Source organism: Cyprinus carpio, chromosome A14, assembly GCF_018340385.1.
Source record: "Cyprinus carpio isolate SPL01 chromosome A14, ASM1834038v1, whole genome shotgun sequence".
NCBI lineage: Eukaryota > Metazoa > Chordata > Actinopteri > Cypriniformes > Cyprinidae > Cyprinus > Cyprinus carpio.
The window spans coordinates 9,700,415-9,717,452 of record NC_056585.1 but is presented as its reverse complement, the minus strand read 5'-3'; the positions used below and the strand labels follow the sequence as shown (position 1 = coordinate 9,717,452).

The window sequence follows — 17,038 nt, the reverse complement described above, 5'->3', positions numbered from 1 at the left end:
CTGTGCGGTGTGAAGGATAACTGCTGACGCTCACGCGGGACAATCATCCTCCTCTTTAAAGATAAACGCTAACCGCAGCAGTCACCATTCACTCACTCCGCTCCGGACGACATGATGAACGCATTTAATTCAGAGAGACGTAGATATTAGTAATTCCTCACAGAAAACCATCTCTCAGAGCGATTAACGGCAGGACGGGCGATATTACACACAGAAATGCTTCTCAGCGGTAATGACATCAGATCGACTGTTTGATGCCTCATATAGAGCACAAGAGATAGATTATAATATTTAATTAAAGGAATAGATCACATATTAATAAAACTGTCACCGTTCACTCACCCGCATACATCCTTACAATGAAAGTGGATGGTAACCAAGTCTGTTAAGGCCAAAAATCATCACAGAAGTATAATAACAATAGTTCATAAGACTTTATATGAGGAACAGAAAACAAAATATTATTCACTTAAAAAAAAAAAAAAAAAAAAAAAAAAAAAAAAAAAAAAAAAAAAAAAAAACACTCAGAAATTGCTTCTAAATTTAATAAATAATTAGAAAGAAATGGCAAGCAACATTGAATTCAACATGAAATTTTGAAATAGAAAGACAGAAAAGGTAGGCTACTCCAGTAATTTTATTTGAAATTTTGAAAAATAATTTTACAATATATTTGCTAAAAATCTCCCATGGCTCTCAAATCTTATTTCATTCTTGCTGATAACGGCTTAAATTCGCATCTGTCTCTCACACAAAATATAACACACTTTTATGACAGTTACACATTGTAAAAAATATTTTTTTCTATTTTTTTATGATTTTTATATATATAAATATATATATATATATATGTGTGTGTGTGTGTGTGTGTGTGTGTGTGTGTGTGTGTGTGTGTGTGTGTGTGTGTAATATTTGAAAATTAGAATAATAATTTCTATTTCATTTTTAAATTTTCATGCAGTCATATCATGTAGTCATTTCTTTATATACTAAAATAACTACAAATATATGAAAACTATACAGGCATATTTCATAAAAATGCCAATAAATACTAAAACTTTAACTAAAATTAAAATGAAAACAGAATATATAAAATATTCAAAATATTTATAAATACCATAGTAGCATCTCAGTTATACTAAAATTACCCTGCATTTTCCAAGAAAATAAATTTCAGTTTTTCTACTTCAAAATTTCACATTTAATTGTGTTTCATTTTCATTTCATTGCAATTCACTGCAAAATGTATTACCAATTTCTGATGATTTTTGTTGTTTTTGAAGCTCAAAAGTATTCATCTTCTTTTGCTTAATTATACGTTTCAAAAATGAAAGAGAGTCATACGCTTTTGAAACAACATGATTATGTTTTTCTGAACAAATCTTGCACTCAGGTGTTTTTAAAACATATATATTTTAATCCACACACAAACTGTAACCGAATATGGTCATTTAATATCATTATGCACTTAAATTAGATCCCAGCAGCTGAACAGAGTTTGCTCGGCTGTGGAAGTGAATCATGTTTAATAAGAGCTTTCAAATGATGAATGTAGAGGTGTGTGTTGAAGTTCAGTATTACATTCTACAGTATTAAAAGAGTTTTAAATGCACGCTGAGACTTCTGCTCTCTAAAGAGGTCAAATGCGCATGATTTTGTCTTGTTTAATTAGGAAAAAACAGGCCAACAGATCACAGACTAAACATTTGCATGAACCCAGAGACTGAGAGAGGAGGAGACACTTTAAAACTTATAATTAGCAATCTCTGCTACTCAACCTTTAAGAGTTCACATGTTCATTTAACATAATTTCTGTCTTTCATGCTCCAGGAAAATCAATACAAAATGGAAAGAAAGCAAACACATTTTTTTTTTTTAATCTAAAACTAAAAAAAGGCATTTACTCAAACCTGCTGGAGTATCTTCATGCAACACCAAATGAGATGTTTCACACCATGTTCACACTGTTCTGCACCATGCAATGAAAACATATGGTGACCAGTGATAATCAAAAATACATAGTAAATGTTAGTGCTAATTTTGTTAACAAAAGTATGATGAAAAATGTTCCTTGACAAGCTTTTTTTCCCCAAGATATATATATATCAGCATGATGGAAATGTGCCGAAAACTTTTTGTTGACTAAAACTAGACTGAAATTCTCAGACATTTAGTCAACTAAAACCTGACTAAACAGGACAAGGTTGACTAAATATGATAATAACTAAAAACTACATATGACACCAGGACTAAGACTAAGACTAATTTAAAAATGGGTGACAAAATGAACACTAGTAAAAGTATGAGTCGTGCATATGACCGATGTGCTTCTGATTTACAAATGTGCATTTTCAGTTAATATGTTTAATGTCAGTGGCCTAAATTGACATTAGTTTGACCATGACCAATTTTGTATGTTTTGAATTAAAAACTGAGATCTGAGAGAAAAACAAAAGAGAGAAATTTTACCTTGGCAACTAGCTGAAGGTTGAATGAATGAATGAATGATAGTTAATGATAACAACTTAAATTTGTCTCATCGTATTGCTTCAGAAGACTTACTGTGCATGAGTCACATGGACTATTTTTTATGATTCTTTTATGTTGTTTTTGTCCTTTTTGACAGTCTTTGGTCACTGTTCACTTTCATTGGAAGAACACAATTAGTGGGTCTCTGGGCTCTTGTTGGCTGATGGTCAAATTGCTTAAATAAATTTGATAGACAGCACAACCTATGGTTTCCATGGTCACGTCCTTTTGTCACTGAACTGTTGTCAGTAATAAATGCAAAACACAGGTGTGGCAGCATAGGTAGGTGATCTTAAAGGTCAAAGGGTTTCAAGTTGAAGTCCTGCTGCTATGCATTTGGATTTAGTCATGACCCATATGGTGTTATGAACACACACACACACACACACACACACACACACACACACACACACACACACACACACACACACACACACACAGACAGAGTAAGTGTCTGTGATAGACTATGTTAATTGGCTAGATAATGTGGGTATGTCCTCCAGGGATCTGCATATCATACTGTAATTACAGTTAAAGTCTTTCTTTCTTGCACTTCCAAAGGGGACCATGTTTTATGCATGAGCAGATCAATTTAGAGTGTAACTTAATTTTATAGTTTTGAGGTTTATTACAAAACATTTTGAAAATAACACTTTTCAAATTATTATTATTATTAATAATACAATTTTAATCTCATTTTAATATCACATCATCTCATTTTTTCAATTTTTTTTTCTTCTTTAGTAGACCACTGTTGTGCAGCACTTTATTTTCCTACAAAATAAAAGGAATTGCTTTTTTCTTTTTCTTTTTTTTTTAACTTATTAAATTTCTTATATAATAAATTGTTGTTAAACTGATTTTGGTGGATTTAAATTAATTATACAAGTTTTTTGGAATCCAGAAAAAAGTGGGTGGGGAGTTTCAAAGGGCCCTAGCACTTGCACAATTATTTTGTTTTACTGGTCAGACTGTTTTGCTGACATTCAAATCCTCACCTTTCTCTTGTGTGCATTTTGGTAATCAGATGACATTACTTTCATACGGATTACTAATGTAAGTTTTACACTACATTTTAATGTAGGGCTCTCATCTTGCCCCTTAGTCCCAAACGTTCAGCAAGCTTCTTCTACAGACAGATGGAAGAGATAATTTGCTCTTATCAGAGGGCTTTGACTTACAGCTGCAGAGATTTAATTCCTGATGGAGGTCCGTCATTCTGGCATGTTTGCCTTTCTGTGCCTGGAGCTCTGCTTAATGAAAATGAAACTGGGAATCTAGTTAAAAGAATTAATCTCTTTAACCGAGCAGTTTCGGTAAATTCAAATCAAGCGTGTGAAAGTGTGTGTGTGTGTGTGTGTCCTGGGTAGGAGCATATGTTGAGTGGGTGTTGTCAATGATTCAGAAAGCCTTTCTCTTTCTCTTTCTGGTGTTCCTGGAGGCTCCAGAGCATGTGAACATGTAGATGATGAAGCGCTCGTGCTGCTCACGGCTGGTGGGTGGCCAGCGGATGAACAGGAACGGTTCAGAGAGTGATGAACTCAAGAAAAAACTCTTCATTGATTCATCTCCTGCCAGAGTGAAGGATTATGGGTATTTCACAATGGAACGCAGATCAGCAGGTTGGAAAAGACTGAGAAGCTCAAACTGAGAAGCTCAAGCACAAACAAACACCAAACAAACTCAGACTACTCCTGAGTTAAAACTCCTCAGAATGTCATTTCTGCACTTCAGAAAACAATTCGATTTTCATGAGCTGAAAAGTCCAAGCAGTCTCCCAAAAGTCCCAAGCTCTCCTTCCTATACCTTACATTTAGTTATGTGCAATTAGTTCAATCTTATGTTTGCAAGACAAATATTATTGTTCCTGAGTCTCAACCACCAAACAAACACACAACTGCAAACTCTTTGCAGAGACGTATTCTTAATATTTAATCAGCTAAACGATTGACATCAAGGTACAACCCTTCAGTTGTGTTAACACTCATAATTTATTTGTTTATTCTTTCTTAATTTGATATATATCGGAAATGGCTGGAATTTCTTTGTGAAAACATCTTCAGTGCATTTGAGTTTTATGGGTTGATAACCTAACAAGAACAAAATGAATGCAGTTCACAATATAACACACACAAATGTAAACTACATTATCGCCCAGATATATATTAAAAGTCTGATATATAATACTTACTACTTTACCTGCAAATATGGATCAGAAATGTGATGACACATTTTGGTGTCTGCATCAAACTGAATTTACTAAAGAGATCTTATGTGCACAGAAAGCATATTAAATCAAGTTAAGTGTCTGCTTTGTTTCAAATAACTTTTGTGAAAATAAAATGTCAAAATACGGGTGATAAAAATACTTTTCCATCGTCATTCAGCATAACAGATATATTTATGTACAAATGAAACAACATAGTTATTTTGACCTGTTCTTAAAAATAGAAAATTTGAGCATATTAATTTTGATTATATTTGAAATGATTAAAAACTTCTTGCTGACAAATGGGTAAAAACTAGTTGTTTGAAGGACAGTGGCAAAGTTTGGTAAAGATTTAAAATGACAATAAATTAGTTTTTGGAGGCTGCACTGTGATCGTTAAAGCCTTTTAATGTCATCTAAAGATTCTTGGTCTAAATAAGCCTGACAGGATTTTTCGTTATATTAACTTTTGTTACAATGAATGACATTTTATTGGGTGCCTTCTGTAAATCATGATAAAATGTATAAAACAGTCATTATTTTCTCCCTCAGAAAAAAAAAACAAAAAAACACAGGACACATTCTAATGTACAGAAATAAACTTAAAGCTGTATTAAACTTGTATTGTTTTAATGCTTGAAAACCCCTTTTTGTCTTTGACCCCCTATACATAAAAAAGTGTTATTATTGCACAGCTTTGTATATAAAGTCAGATATTTAAGTATAGCAATCTATATTTCCATATACATACAGTATACTCCAGTACAGCAGAATATATTATATATCAAACCTCAACAGCTTGATTGCTTTTATTATCACAAAATGTAACTATATTACTGTCCAGTAAATCTGTTAAATGCGACTATAAGACATGAAGATATTAATATATTATAGACATTACCATCATGATTTTCTATAAAGCTGTGTGTAATCTAAAAAGTGCTATACAAATAAAACTGACTTGCCACTTTCAGGAAGCCTCCGCAGGCCAGATGTATGATTCGAGGTTTAATCTAAGAAAGTCTGATTAATTAACTAGCTTGCAGTCAAAGACAGAAAAAGAGAGAATAAAACACCAGCTCCTACTTCACTTATCATCCTTCCTCTATCGTTACAATCCGGCCTAACAGAGGGAAACGCTGATAACGAAGATCATTAATTAATTAGTTGCGCTTTTCTTTTGTCCCTTTTCAGTTTCTCTGTGTTGAACTTTGAGCCTCTTTTAATCAAAGTCCACAGTATTCCTCTGGGCCGCCGCTAACAGTGTGTGTGTGTGTGAGATTTCACGAGGAACAGAAGAACACTGTGGTTTTCTGATGATTCATAAAGTCTGGCAACAATGCAAATTCAGGTTTTTACATCCACACATACACACACACCTTCCCACCAGGAATTGTGCAAGTGTGTGTGTGTGTGTGTGATGGTCACATTGAATTATGGATAATCAGAGTGTGTGTGTGTCCCCCCCCCCCCCCCCCCCCCCCCCCCCCCCCCCCCCCCCCCCCCCCCCCCCCCCCCCCCCCCCCCCCCCCCCCCCCCCCCCCCCCCCCCCCCTCCCCCTCCCCCCCCCCCCCCCCCCCCCCCGGAGGTGTGATGGTCACATTGAATTATGGATAATCAGAGTATAAAGTAGGACGTACGAAGGCACAATCAATGCAAATGTGCAGAATCTCAGGTGGTCTGCTCCACTAAAACTGCTGAGATCTCTGAGTTAAACGTGGCACTGATTTCACAATATCTCATTAACAGCGATTCCTAAGACAAGCACCTCTAGTACTAGTATTCAACTTTTTGTTTCTGTGCTCCAGATCATGTGTCTTATTGAGGGGAGCTGTGCAGATGTAAGACATTCACCTGCTGGACCATGAAACAGGCGGAAAATAACCAGATGTGTTAAAAAAAAAAAAAAAAAAAAAATTTCCACACCAAATTTTTGTTGTTCATGGCAATCACACTATTTTCAGAATCTATTATGGAAAGTACAGTATGATAAAAAAAAAAAAACATCACTTTGTGGTTTTGCTGGAACAATATATATATAAATTCCCTTGCTATTCTGAAATACTATTTTGTTGTATGCAGACAAACGTTACTTAAACTAAACAAATATATATATATATATATATATATATATATATATATATATATATATAGATATATATATAGATACATATATTGGAAGTTGGTAATAAAAGAAAGAATACTGTAGTACATTTTATAAGAAAACACTATTTCAGTCTTTCTGCTTCAAAATCTCACTTGAATTCCATTTTACTTTTCCATTCTTTTGCAATTATTTGTGAAATGTATTAGCAATTTCTGAGCATTTCTAACTAAATACATTATTATCATCATCATCATCATCATCATCATTTCAGTGTAGTTTTGCTGGAAAACAGAACCAAGAAGAAATCCATTGAAATACATTATTTTACTGCTGTACCATGCAGACATAACAACATTTTGAACCCAAATGTACTTAGAAAATTATAATAATAAATAATACTGTTATAAACAAAGGTTACTGCAGTGCATTTTACAAGAAAATATTATTTCAATTTTTCTACTTCTAAATGTCATGTTGAATTCAATGGTACTTGCCATTTCTTTGCAATTATTTGTGAAATGTACTAGCAATTTCTGAGAGAAAATTGTTTCAAAGTAAATCCTACATTATTATTGTTGTTGTATTCAGTGTAGTTTTGCTGGAACACAGAATAAAGAGGAAAACATTAAAACTTAATTTGCTAACCTTAGTTAACTACACTAGTAAAAGTAAAAGGAGCCATTAGCATTTATTAATGGAAACGTTATATCCAGCATTTATTAATACACTTCTAAAATCAAAAGTTGTATGCTAACATTAATTATCAACATTGTTTTTATCAACTAAAAGTTAATAAATGCATAATAATAATAATAATAATAATAATAATAAATCAACATATACATGCTTGTTGTTAGATTGTTTTATTAATGTTAATAAATGGTAACTTATTGTAAAGTGTTATCCAAAAATGATCATGATTGGTGTCACAACCATAAGCTCATTAACATATGACCACCCACATTTACAGAACAAATCTTAACACTACTGTCAAATAACAACAAATACGTTTTAAAGCTACAGTAGCATGAGTTAGAGAGTAGATGGAAAATTGCTGATTTTGGTGCAAAAAATGCGCTTAATAAATGAATGCAGACACAGTCTAATGAAAACTTGCAAAGAAACAGCACCGAATAGCATATTTATCATCTCCTAATGTGACATACAGACAAGAATAATGTTCAGATCACATCCACCTGCCTGAGAGTGCTATTGATATGTGTGACCTTTAAAATGAAGTGTTTATGAGTACGAGAGAGTCAAACACTCCAGTGACATTTATTCTGATGTATTAAACCATCATATTAATGCTCGACAGGTGCACCTGAGATTCAGGAGGAATTACAGGATTTCCTAAATGTTCTGCAGGGTTGTGGTGAGCCCAAAATACACTCACGTCCACATCTGCATTTGATGAGCTTCTGAAGCCTTTCATTTTCAAGTTTAAGTTCATAAATGGTTGTTTATTATAGACACAACTTAATGGAATAAATGGAATCAGCAAATCAGCATATTAGAATGATTTCTGAAGGATCATTTGACTCTGAAGACTGGAGAAATTATGCTGAACATTCAGCTTTACATCACAGAAATAAATTACATTAAAAAAAATCCACAATAAAAAAAAAAGAAAAAGAAACAAAACTTATTTTAAATTTTAATAAAACTTCACAATATTGCTGTTTTAATGCATTGTTTATCAAATAAATGCAGCCTTGTTTTTTTTTTTAGAAGAGACCTAAAAAAAGAAAAAAAAGAATGTTCCCAACCACAAACTTGTTAAAAGTAGTTTATATAAGGCTTGAAGGTCAAAATACCATAATATCCAATAACAATAAGATTTTAAAAGACTAACAACAGGACAGGAAAGATTATTGGCAATTTATCATTCCAGGGGTGCATCACCTTGAAACAAAGTGATATGTTTTACATTTGTTTTATGCGGAATATGAAGACAAATGCTGAGATGAAGATATTCTGCATAACATAATGACCCAGAAACACACACACATGCGTGCACACACAAGCAATCACTGACACAGATTTGTGTGGATTTAATTTTCCACTGAAAGCCTGATATTGCTGTTTTTCCTCTAAGGCCCAATGAAGAAAGATCATGTGTGTGTGTGTGTGTGTGTTGTATTATATTGCGGTGTAAAGCGTGAAAAACGATTCTTCAAAACATAATGAGTGAGTGTTGTTCGCCATACACACACTCTGTACATCTCTCTATAGTATTTTCTCCCAGGTGTTCCCTCTATTTTTCACTTTTCTCTCCTGCTGTGAGTGAAAAATTTCTCTGGTGTTTGTCTTTAGATCATATCTCTCTCTTTCTCTCCAGCCATCCTTTCTTCCTAACAAACTCATCGCCCATCTCCACCCCCTCGTGCTCCATCTGTAATCATCTCCACCTCTTTATCTCTCCAGCATCTCCAGAGTTTCTGCAGTTCGGCTGGTCGAGATCATGGATTTGATTCTAAGTAAGTCACTTTGCATAAAAGCCTCTGCAAAACACATACATTTAAATCTCCTGTAGGGCCTCATTAACCCCCCCAACCCAATTGTTTTAACCCAATTCTTTTAAATCTTGCAATTATTTTATTGTGTAATTTTTTCTAGATTTTTTTCCCTTTCGCTTTAATGGTTATCAAAAAGCATGTCTAATTAATTCATGAAAATTACACTAAGAGCCCTATGAAATCAGTTTTTATTTTTTCCTAAATTCCATATTTTCTGTTTGAATTTTTCTGAATTAGATTTCTGTGGTTTAATTCAATTTTAATAATCTAAAAGCATGTCCAATTTAATTAATCATGAAACTTACACAATTTAACAACAGTTCATTGACAGTGATTAATTAAATTCATGAAAACTAAACTATTTAACAATAATTAATTAAAGGTTTAACAAAAATACATTTTTGGGTCTATGAAATATTTATATATTTTTTCTCCTAAATGTATTATCAAAAATGGTGGTGATCAAAAGAAGGCATAAAACAATATTTTAATTAATCTTTTAAAATGTAATTAAAATAAAATTGAATGTGTGTGTATATATATATATATATATATATATATATATATATATATATATATATATATATATATATATATATTATTATTTTTTTTATTATATATTTTTTTTTTTTGCCAGACAGAGTACTATTTAAATTAAAACATGGGAAAAAATTATATCCCGTAAAAAATTTAAGTTATTATTATTATTATTATTATTATTCTTATTATTCTTATTATTATTATTTATTATTATTATTACTATTATTATTTTTTTTATTGTTGTTTATTATTTTTATTTCTTTATTTCTTCAAGTTAATTTCAATAGCAGTCTTTTTGCAGTTTAAGATTCACAGACACTAGTCCAAATCACAGTTTGATTAAGTGTACAGTCCTACTTTTGAATTATGCATCCAAAATTCTGCAGTTTACAGCAAAATCCATTTTCATGAACTGGATTCTATGATTCTGTCCCCATTTTTTCTCATTGCAAAAATCTTATGGCCTAAGTCCTGCCCTGTGTCTCCCCTCTTTCTAAACTACAATGTAGCTCCAGCGAGAATCACACGGCTGAAAACAGAAGAGCAGATAATGGATGGATGCTGAGAAGAAAGAGATTTTCTCAAAGCAAACAGAGGAATAACCGCTTCATCTGAATACAGAACAGAAACACATAAAATAGAGTGAGATGAAAGTCAGAGATAAAATGACAAAACAAGATGAACAGGTCAAATAAAGAGAAAGAGAAGAGGCCATGAGACAATAAAAACGTGAGGTAATGAAAGAAAAATGGACTTTCAAATGACACGTTCTCTCTTATGGTGGTAATTGCTTCCTGATGTATGTAGCACTTTTCCAATTAAAGATCATGTCAGTGATCTGAAGTCATTAAAATACAGACATCATATCGCTGCTATCAGACTGAACCTTCATCTCTGCTCGCATCTCGCAGCAGAACCCGCAGAGAGAGACTGTGCTGTGTGGTGAAGCCTCTGGGAAATAAGTTCAAACAGGCTAGAGGTCATGAATCTGAATTACAGCATAACAAACCCTTAAAATAACAGAGTGATGGCATCAAAACACTTCAGGAGGAAAACTTCACTGCTTATTCAGTGTTCAGGATATGTGAGGGAACTAGGGCTGGATATTGACACAATATTCCCAATTTGATTTTGATTCACAAGCTCTTGATTTTAATTTGATTCCGATTCACAAGTTCTTGATTCAGATTTATTACGATTCACAAGCTCTTGACTCAATTTGATTACAATCTTGATTTTATATCAATTAATTTGCAAATATATCAGTTACATGTCAATTTTTCTTGGGGAAAAAATCTCTCAACTAAAGAGGATTTATTTATTTTTTTCAGATGTGTTCTTATTTTAGATAACTAACATTAGTGAACGAACTCCATCGCACACCTGTAAGTAATAGGTGCGTAGAAAAAATAAGACCTGGTGGGTCGTATAAACATATAAGGATCTAACTTCTAAGGTATATCTTATATCTAAGGATATAAGATAACTAACATTAAAATTGCACAGACAGTGTTTTTAATATTTAATGATACATGTAAATATATATGATTTTATGTTTCAACTCTCAGTTATTTTACAGGTAAGTGTCGAGAGTATTGACAGATTTCACAATTCAGTTTGATTCTGATTCACAAGCTCTTGATTTGATTTGATTCTGATCTCGATTTTATATCAGTTAATTTGGAAATATATCAGGTACATGTCCATTTGTCTTAAGGAAAAAAACAAACTTTTTTTCTGAAACTTATTTTTATTTTTTTTTAAATAATTAACACTCAAAAACTGACATTAAATTCAATTTTAAAATGCACATAAGGCAGTTACATTATATGATATAATTGTTTTTTTATTTTTATATGATATGACTGTTTCAACTCTGTTATATATCATTTTATATTTTAAGTATCAATAATTCTGACATAGATTTCACGATTTTGATTGATTCAAAAGCTCTTGATTTGATTCCAATCTCAATTTGATTTGATATTGCATCGTTTGGATATATATCAGGTATATAAATCAGATTTTTTTTTTCTAATTTCTAATTACTATAAATATTTTTCTAATTGTTTAAATATAATAACTAACATTTAACAACTGATCATTAACATTTAAATTGCACATAAAGCAGTTTTTATATTTAATCATATAATAATGTTTCTACTCCAATTTGTTGTTGAAGCATGAAACATTAATTCAAATATACATTTAATATGTATATGTAATATGTAATATAGTGCATATATTTATCAAAATGCTCCTCTTTGGAGTTATTTTTTATGCACATTGAACTTGCACAAATTTACTCTGATATTTCTCCTGTAAGTGACCAAAATTAGTTACTAGTCATCATCCAGTAAGTGTATAGTTATAAAATGAATGTGAAGAGCAGCTCAGATTTGATGATAAATGTTAGTTTATCCTGAGACTTCTTTTTGCGAATCCAAGCACAGATTTTTTTTTTACTGACGACTGCTTCTCTGATCTTGGGGAGTTCAACGTGGGATTCACAAAACACTTGCTCTTGAAAGATGGCTCAGTACACAGTTTATTTGGACCAGCTGGCTCCACTGAATCACAACCTATATCTTTATATTAATAGATACTTATATTTTCTATTGAGTGTTCAAAATGCAGAACTATGGCAATGGGTGTATCGTTTCCGACATGTGCTGTACACAGTAGACCAATCACAACAGACTGTGACATCTGACCAGTCAGAGCAGAGTAGGCTCATGGAAAGTAGAAGTTTAGAGAGACTGAACCTTTGAACTGCTTCGAACGAATCGTTTGAGAATCATTGGAAAATGAGGTGATATTAAATGCATATTTTGAGAAAACAAAGCATTTTTTGACCTTGCATGCATGTAAACCTATTGTAGGAGACTCCCAAAACAATATTAGGAACCTTAAAAGTGGCATAAAAGGGGCCCTTTAATCTCCATTTGATCTCAAAGAATTAAACTGTTAAACAGATCTCATTTGACATGTTTCTTTCCCATGAATAAAACATCTGAAATTCACATTAACACACATCTTTCTGTGTTTTTTCCTCCAGAGAGCTTGCCTTTGTGATGTCCAGTGTTGTTCCCAAATTCACTATTCACTTTCCCTTCTTTCCCATGAATAAAACATCTGAAACACCTCACACACACACACACACACACACACACACACACACTATGAAAAAACCTCTTGTGTTTGAGTGTTTTTCTTTCTCGAGGCTTTTTCATGTGTCTCTTACGGTTTGTTTAGACAGGCAGCAAAATGTTTTCTGCCATGCCCAACTCAAAAGCGTTTATTTTTCTGTGGTCTAAACAGCAAAAACACACCAAATGCAACTTCCACAAACCCCATCCAAACCACATTCACTGGTCATTTCAAATCAATTTAAAATCTGATCCGATGTGGTCTGAGCGTCTGATCGAATTTTAAACTGTTATTTCCTCATAACTCAAAGCATGACCCATATATAACCTCATCAAAAGTGTTCATACATTCATTCCCTATATATTAAACTATGAAGCATCTGTTGTTTAGTGAATTAGTGAGTGATATCAGACACAGAATGAATATGTAAAATACAGTATTGCAAATTCTCATGAGTTCAGTACCAAAAATGTGCTGTTCTTTCTTCGTATTTTTTTCTATGTTGTATGATTATGTTTTATATTTTTTTGTATTTTCTCATGATTTTCATTCAAAAATTATATTAAGATGTTTTCTAAAAGTATATAATCATCCAATTATTTTGTTAAAATTTTAGGTTAAAGGCTTCAGCTGCCAAAAAGGTTTGAAAATCGCTGATATATAGTGTTGATATTGACCTCAAATGGATCAGATTCCACCACCTATAAAATGACGGTGCAGACAGTCTCCATTCAGACAGTATACAAGTCCTATCAACATCCTAACAAACAGGAAGTGACTCACTGTTCTTCTCTGCGTGTGGTTTGATGACTTCCTGTCCTGGCAGGCAGGGACACGGACCCTCACACTTCACAGAGATGCTCTTACTCGAGCTGCAGGCCTGGAACTCAAGTTTACACTGTGGAAGAGCAGAGAGGATTCTGGGTAGTACATTTGGAGACATTATCGCATTTAACGGATACAGCCTGAGCGTTGAGTTTTATCACTTGTGAAATGAGTCTGTTTCCTCAGCCAGGAGAAAAATACGAGTTATCAAATTAAGATGCCATGATTTGAGTTCCTTTGAAGTGAGGCAATTGTGTTTGTCAGATCTGATCACACAGAAATGGTGTAAAATCTGCTGTGTTCTTTGGCTTTTAATTAAAGATGATGTCATGATTAGACTATAATGCTTCATCAAGTGTAATTCTTCATTATTTATCAAAGCAGAATCAAATAAAGAAACAGCAGACAGTCCTGTTGATTAATATCGTTGAAAATGTGAGCTTATATAGAATAAATATGAATAGAATAGAATAGAATAGAATAGAAAAGAATAGAATAGAATAGAATGTACCTGTCACCTCTTAATTTGCTAAAAATGTCCTCACACTCAGGCCATCTTAGATGTACATGAGTTTGTTTCTTCATTCTGCAGTGAATGGGTACCATCAGAATGAGAGTCCAAACAGCTGATAAAAACATCACAATAATCCACACCACTCCAGTCCATCAGTTAACATCTTGCGAAGCCAAAACCTGGGTGTTTGGAAAATATTTCTAACTTCAAACCATTGATTCCTGCTAAAATACCAGTCCAAAATCCACCAACATATTTGTTTAGAGCTGTTTTGGCTTGTAAACTATGCTTGATCTGTGCATATTTCTCTCCTAATTCAGACAGGAAGACATTTTCACTGGAGGAAGTGTTATTATGGATTATGTACTCATATTTTAGCAACAGTTTGATGTTAAAAACATCTTATTGATGGATTTGTTTCTTGAAAAACTCAAGTTTTTCACTTCACAAGTTGTTAATTGATAGACTAGAGTCGTGTGGATTACTTGTGGATTATTGTGATGTCTTTATCAGCTGTCTGGACTCTCATTCTGTTGGCACTCATTCACTACAGATGATCCATTGGTGACAAAGTGATGGAATGCTACATTTCTTCAAATCTGTTCCAATGGAGAAAAGAAAATGGATGGCCTGAGGGTGAAGACATTTTCAGCAAATTTTCATTTTTGGCTGAACTACTCTTTTAAGGACAATTGCTGCAGTGCTGATAATCATAATCCCATAATGATGAAGAATAAAGAGAGAAAGAAATAAACACAGCATTCAAACACTGTTTGTGTGCATCTGCCAGTTGAAGACCCACATCTTATTTTTAACACTGAAGGGGTCTTTTGTTCAGTAAAAATGCTGTTCAGTGCTTCAGATCAACACAAATGCATTCAGGGAAATAAATGAATCACATTTGTCAATGGAAACTCTAGAGATCTATGATTTCTGACATACTCCATATAATACAGGTACATATAAACAACATGAAACAGCATTTACAACCCATTTTACTTTTATAATGTGACCTGAATGTGAGTTTTCAGTGGGCTGAATTCATCCATCCATCCAGATAGTTTAGATAGTAAATAGTATACTAGAAAACCAGATAGTAAACAAATACATTATAAAACAAGTCTGTATGTACTGTATATAAATGGTGCATAAAGATTTCATTTTGGTTTTCGTTTTGTCTTTTGAAAGTATTCTGTCAGTAGATGTTTTTGTTTATAATATTTTTTTTCTATATACTGTAAAGTGTTACTGATTCTACATACAGTACAACTATCTATCATTCATCCATCTAGATATAGTTACATAAAACAAGCCTGGTGGAGGGTAATTTTTATTTGTTTTTAATATTTATTTTATTAATTATGATTTGCTTTTAACTTGTATATAGAGCTTTCATTTTAGTATTATATAATATTTTATTTTGTATGCTGAGTTTCCGTTTTAGTCTAGTTTCAGTTTGCTTTAATGGTGCATAAAGGTTTCATTTTGGTTTTGTCTTATGAAAATTACCATCATTTGTCTGAAAATAATTAGACCATGGATGTTTCCATTTATGATAATCATTCTAAATATAGTGTCACTGACACTACAGCTGAAAATATCAGGACAGCCGTTTACACATCTGCCGTGCTCATGAGCTGTTCGTTTCTCTTCTCTATCAGACCGAGTCCCTCTCTCACTTCATCGCTCACATCTGATTTCATTCTGACTGAAGGGAAGGAAATAGATTGGGCGGGGTTAAAGCGGTGTGGTCATAGATGGGAGGCACAGGTTGCACTGGAGGTTCAGGTTTTCTCTCTGTTCTCGAGCCGGAGGGGTGATTGTGCAGGACTCAAGAATCCAATATCAACAGCGGACACAGTTCATCCACCTAACCATCCATCACCAAACACTGCACCAGCATCATTTACACCAGCAGAGAGAGAGCTGTGTGCTGATATTGGAATTTAAAGGTGACTCTCTCCTTGTTGGGACACAATGATCCTGGGCCTGATTGTGTTCAAGTTAAATTCCCTTGATCAGACTGCACTCGTATCTCACCTGAACCTCGACACAAACTATACTTTACATTTTATCAAACACGGAAATGAGTTGCAATTAGTTAGTATGGTATACTTTTGAATTTGAAACCCTCTTCCTGCCCTTCCGGTCTTCTGCCTTCCCGTATTTTTAAAGAAGCTTTTCCAGTTTGGGTCCAATCATGACTGCTATTATTAATAACTCTCTAGTCATTGAGGTGGTACCAGCCACTTTTATGCAATCGTTGTTGAAAAGGCATCATCTTGATCAGCATGTTAATAATTACAGACCCATTTCTAAACTATCTTTTATTTCAAAATCTTGGAAAAAGGTGTCTTCTCTCAGATTTCATCTTATTTGAGCAGTGCTGGTATTTTTGATTCTTTTCAGTCAGGTTTCAGGGAACAACACAGTACAGAATCTGCGTTGTTGAAGGTTACCAATGACATTTTACACACCCTTGACTCTAATTCCTGCTGTATTTTAATCCTGCTTAATTTAACTTTGACACAGGAGATTGTGATATCCATATACAAAGACTCAATCAAGTCGCTGGGTTTCAGGGGTCTGTGTTGAGGGGTCTCAAGGAGACAACTTTTTATGTTAATATAGGGAATGTTTCTCAT

General features: G+C 33.3%; 1 protein-coding gene across 6 annotated transcripts in view; it reads right to left on the bottom strand.

Moving 5' to 3' along the window:
• The window catches only part of LOC109097575 (SPARC (osteonectin), cwcv and kazal like domains proteoglycan 1), a 327,147-nt gene that overhangs the window by 16,455 nt on the left and 293,654 nt on the right, over positions 1–17,038 (bottom strand). For all 6 annotated transcript variants that reach the window (XM_042770615.1, XM_042770613.1, XM_042770614.1 and 3 more), the window contains one exon: positions 13,838–13,952. In XM_042770615.1, coding sequence (XP_042626549.1) covers positions 13,838–13,952 — 115 coding nt within the window. The remainder of the gene's footprint in view (positions 1–13,837; positions 13,953–17,038) is intronic.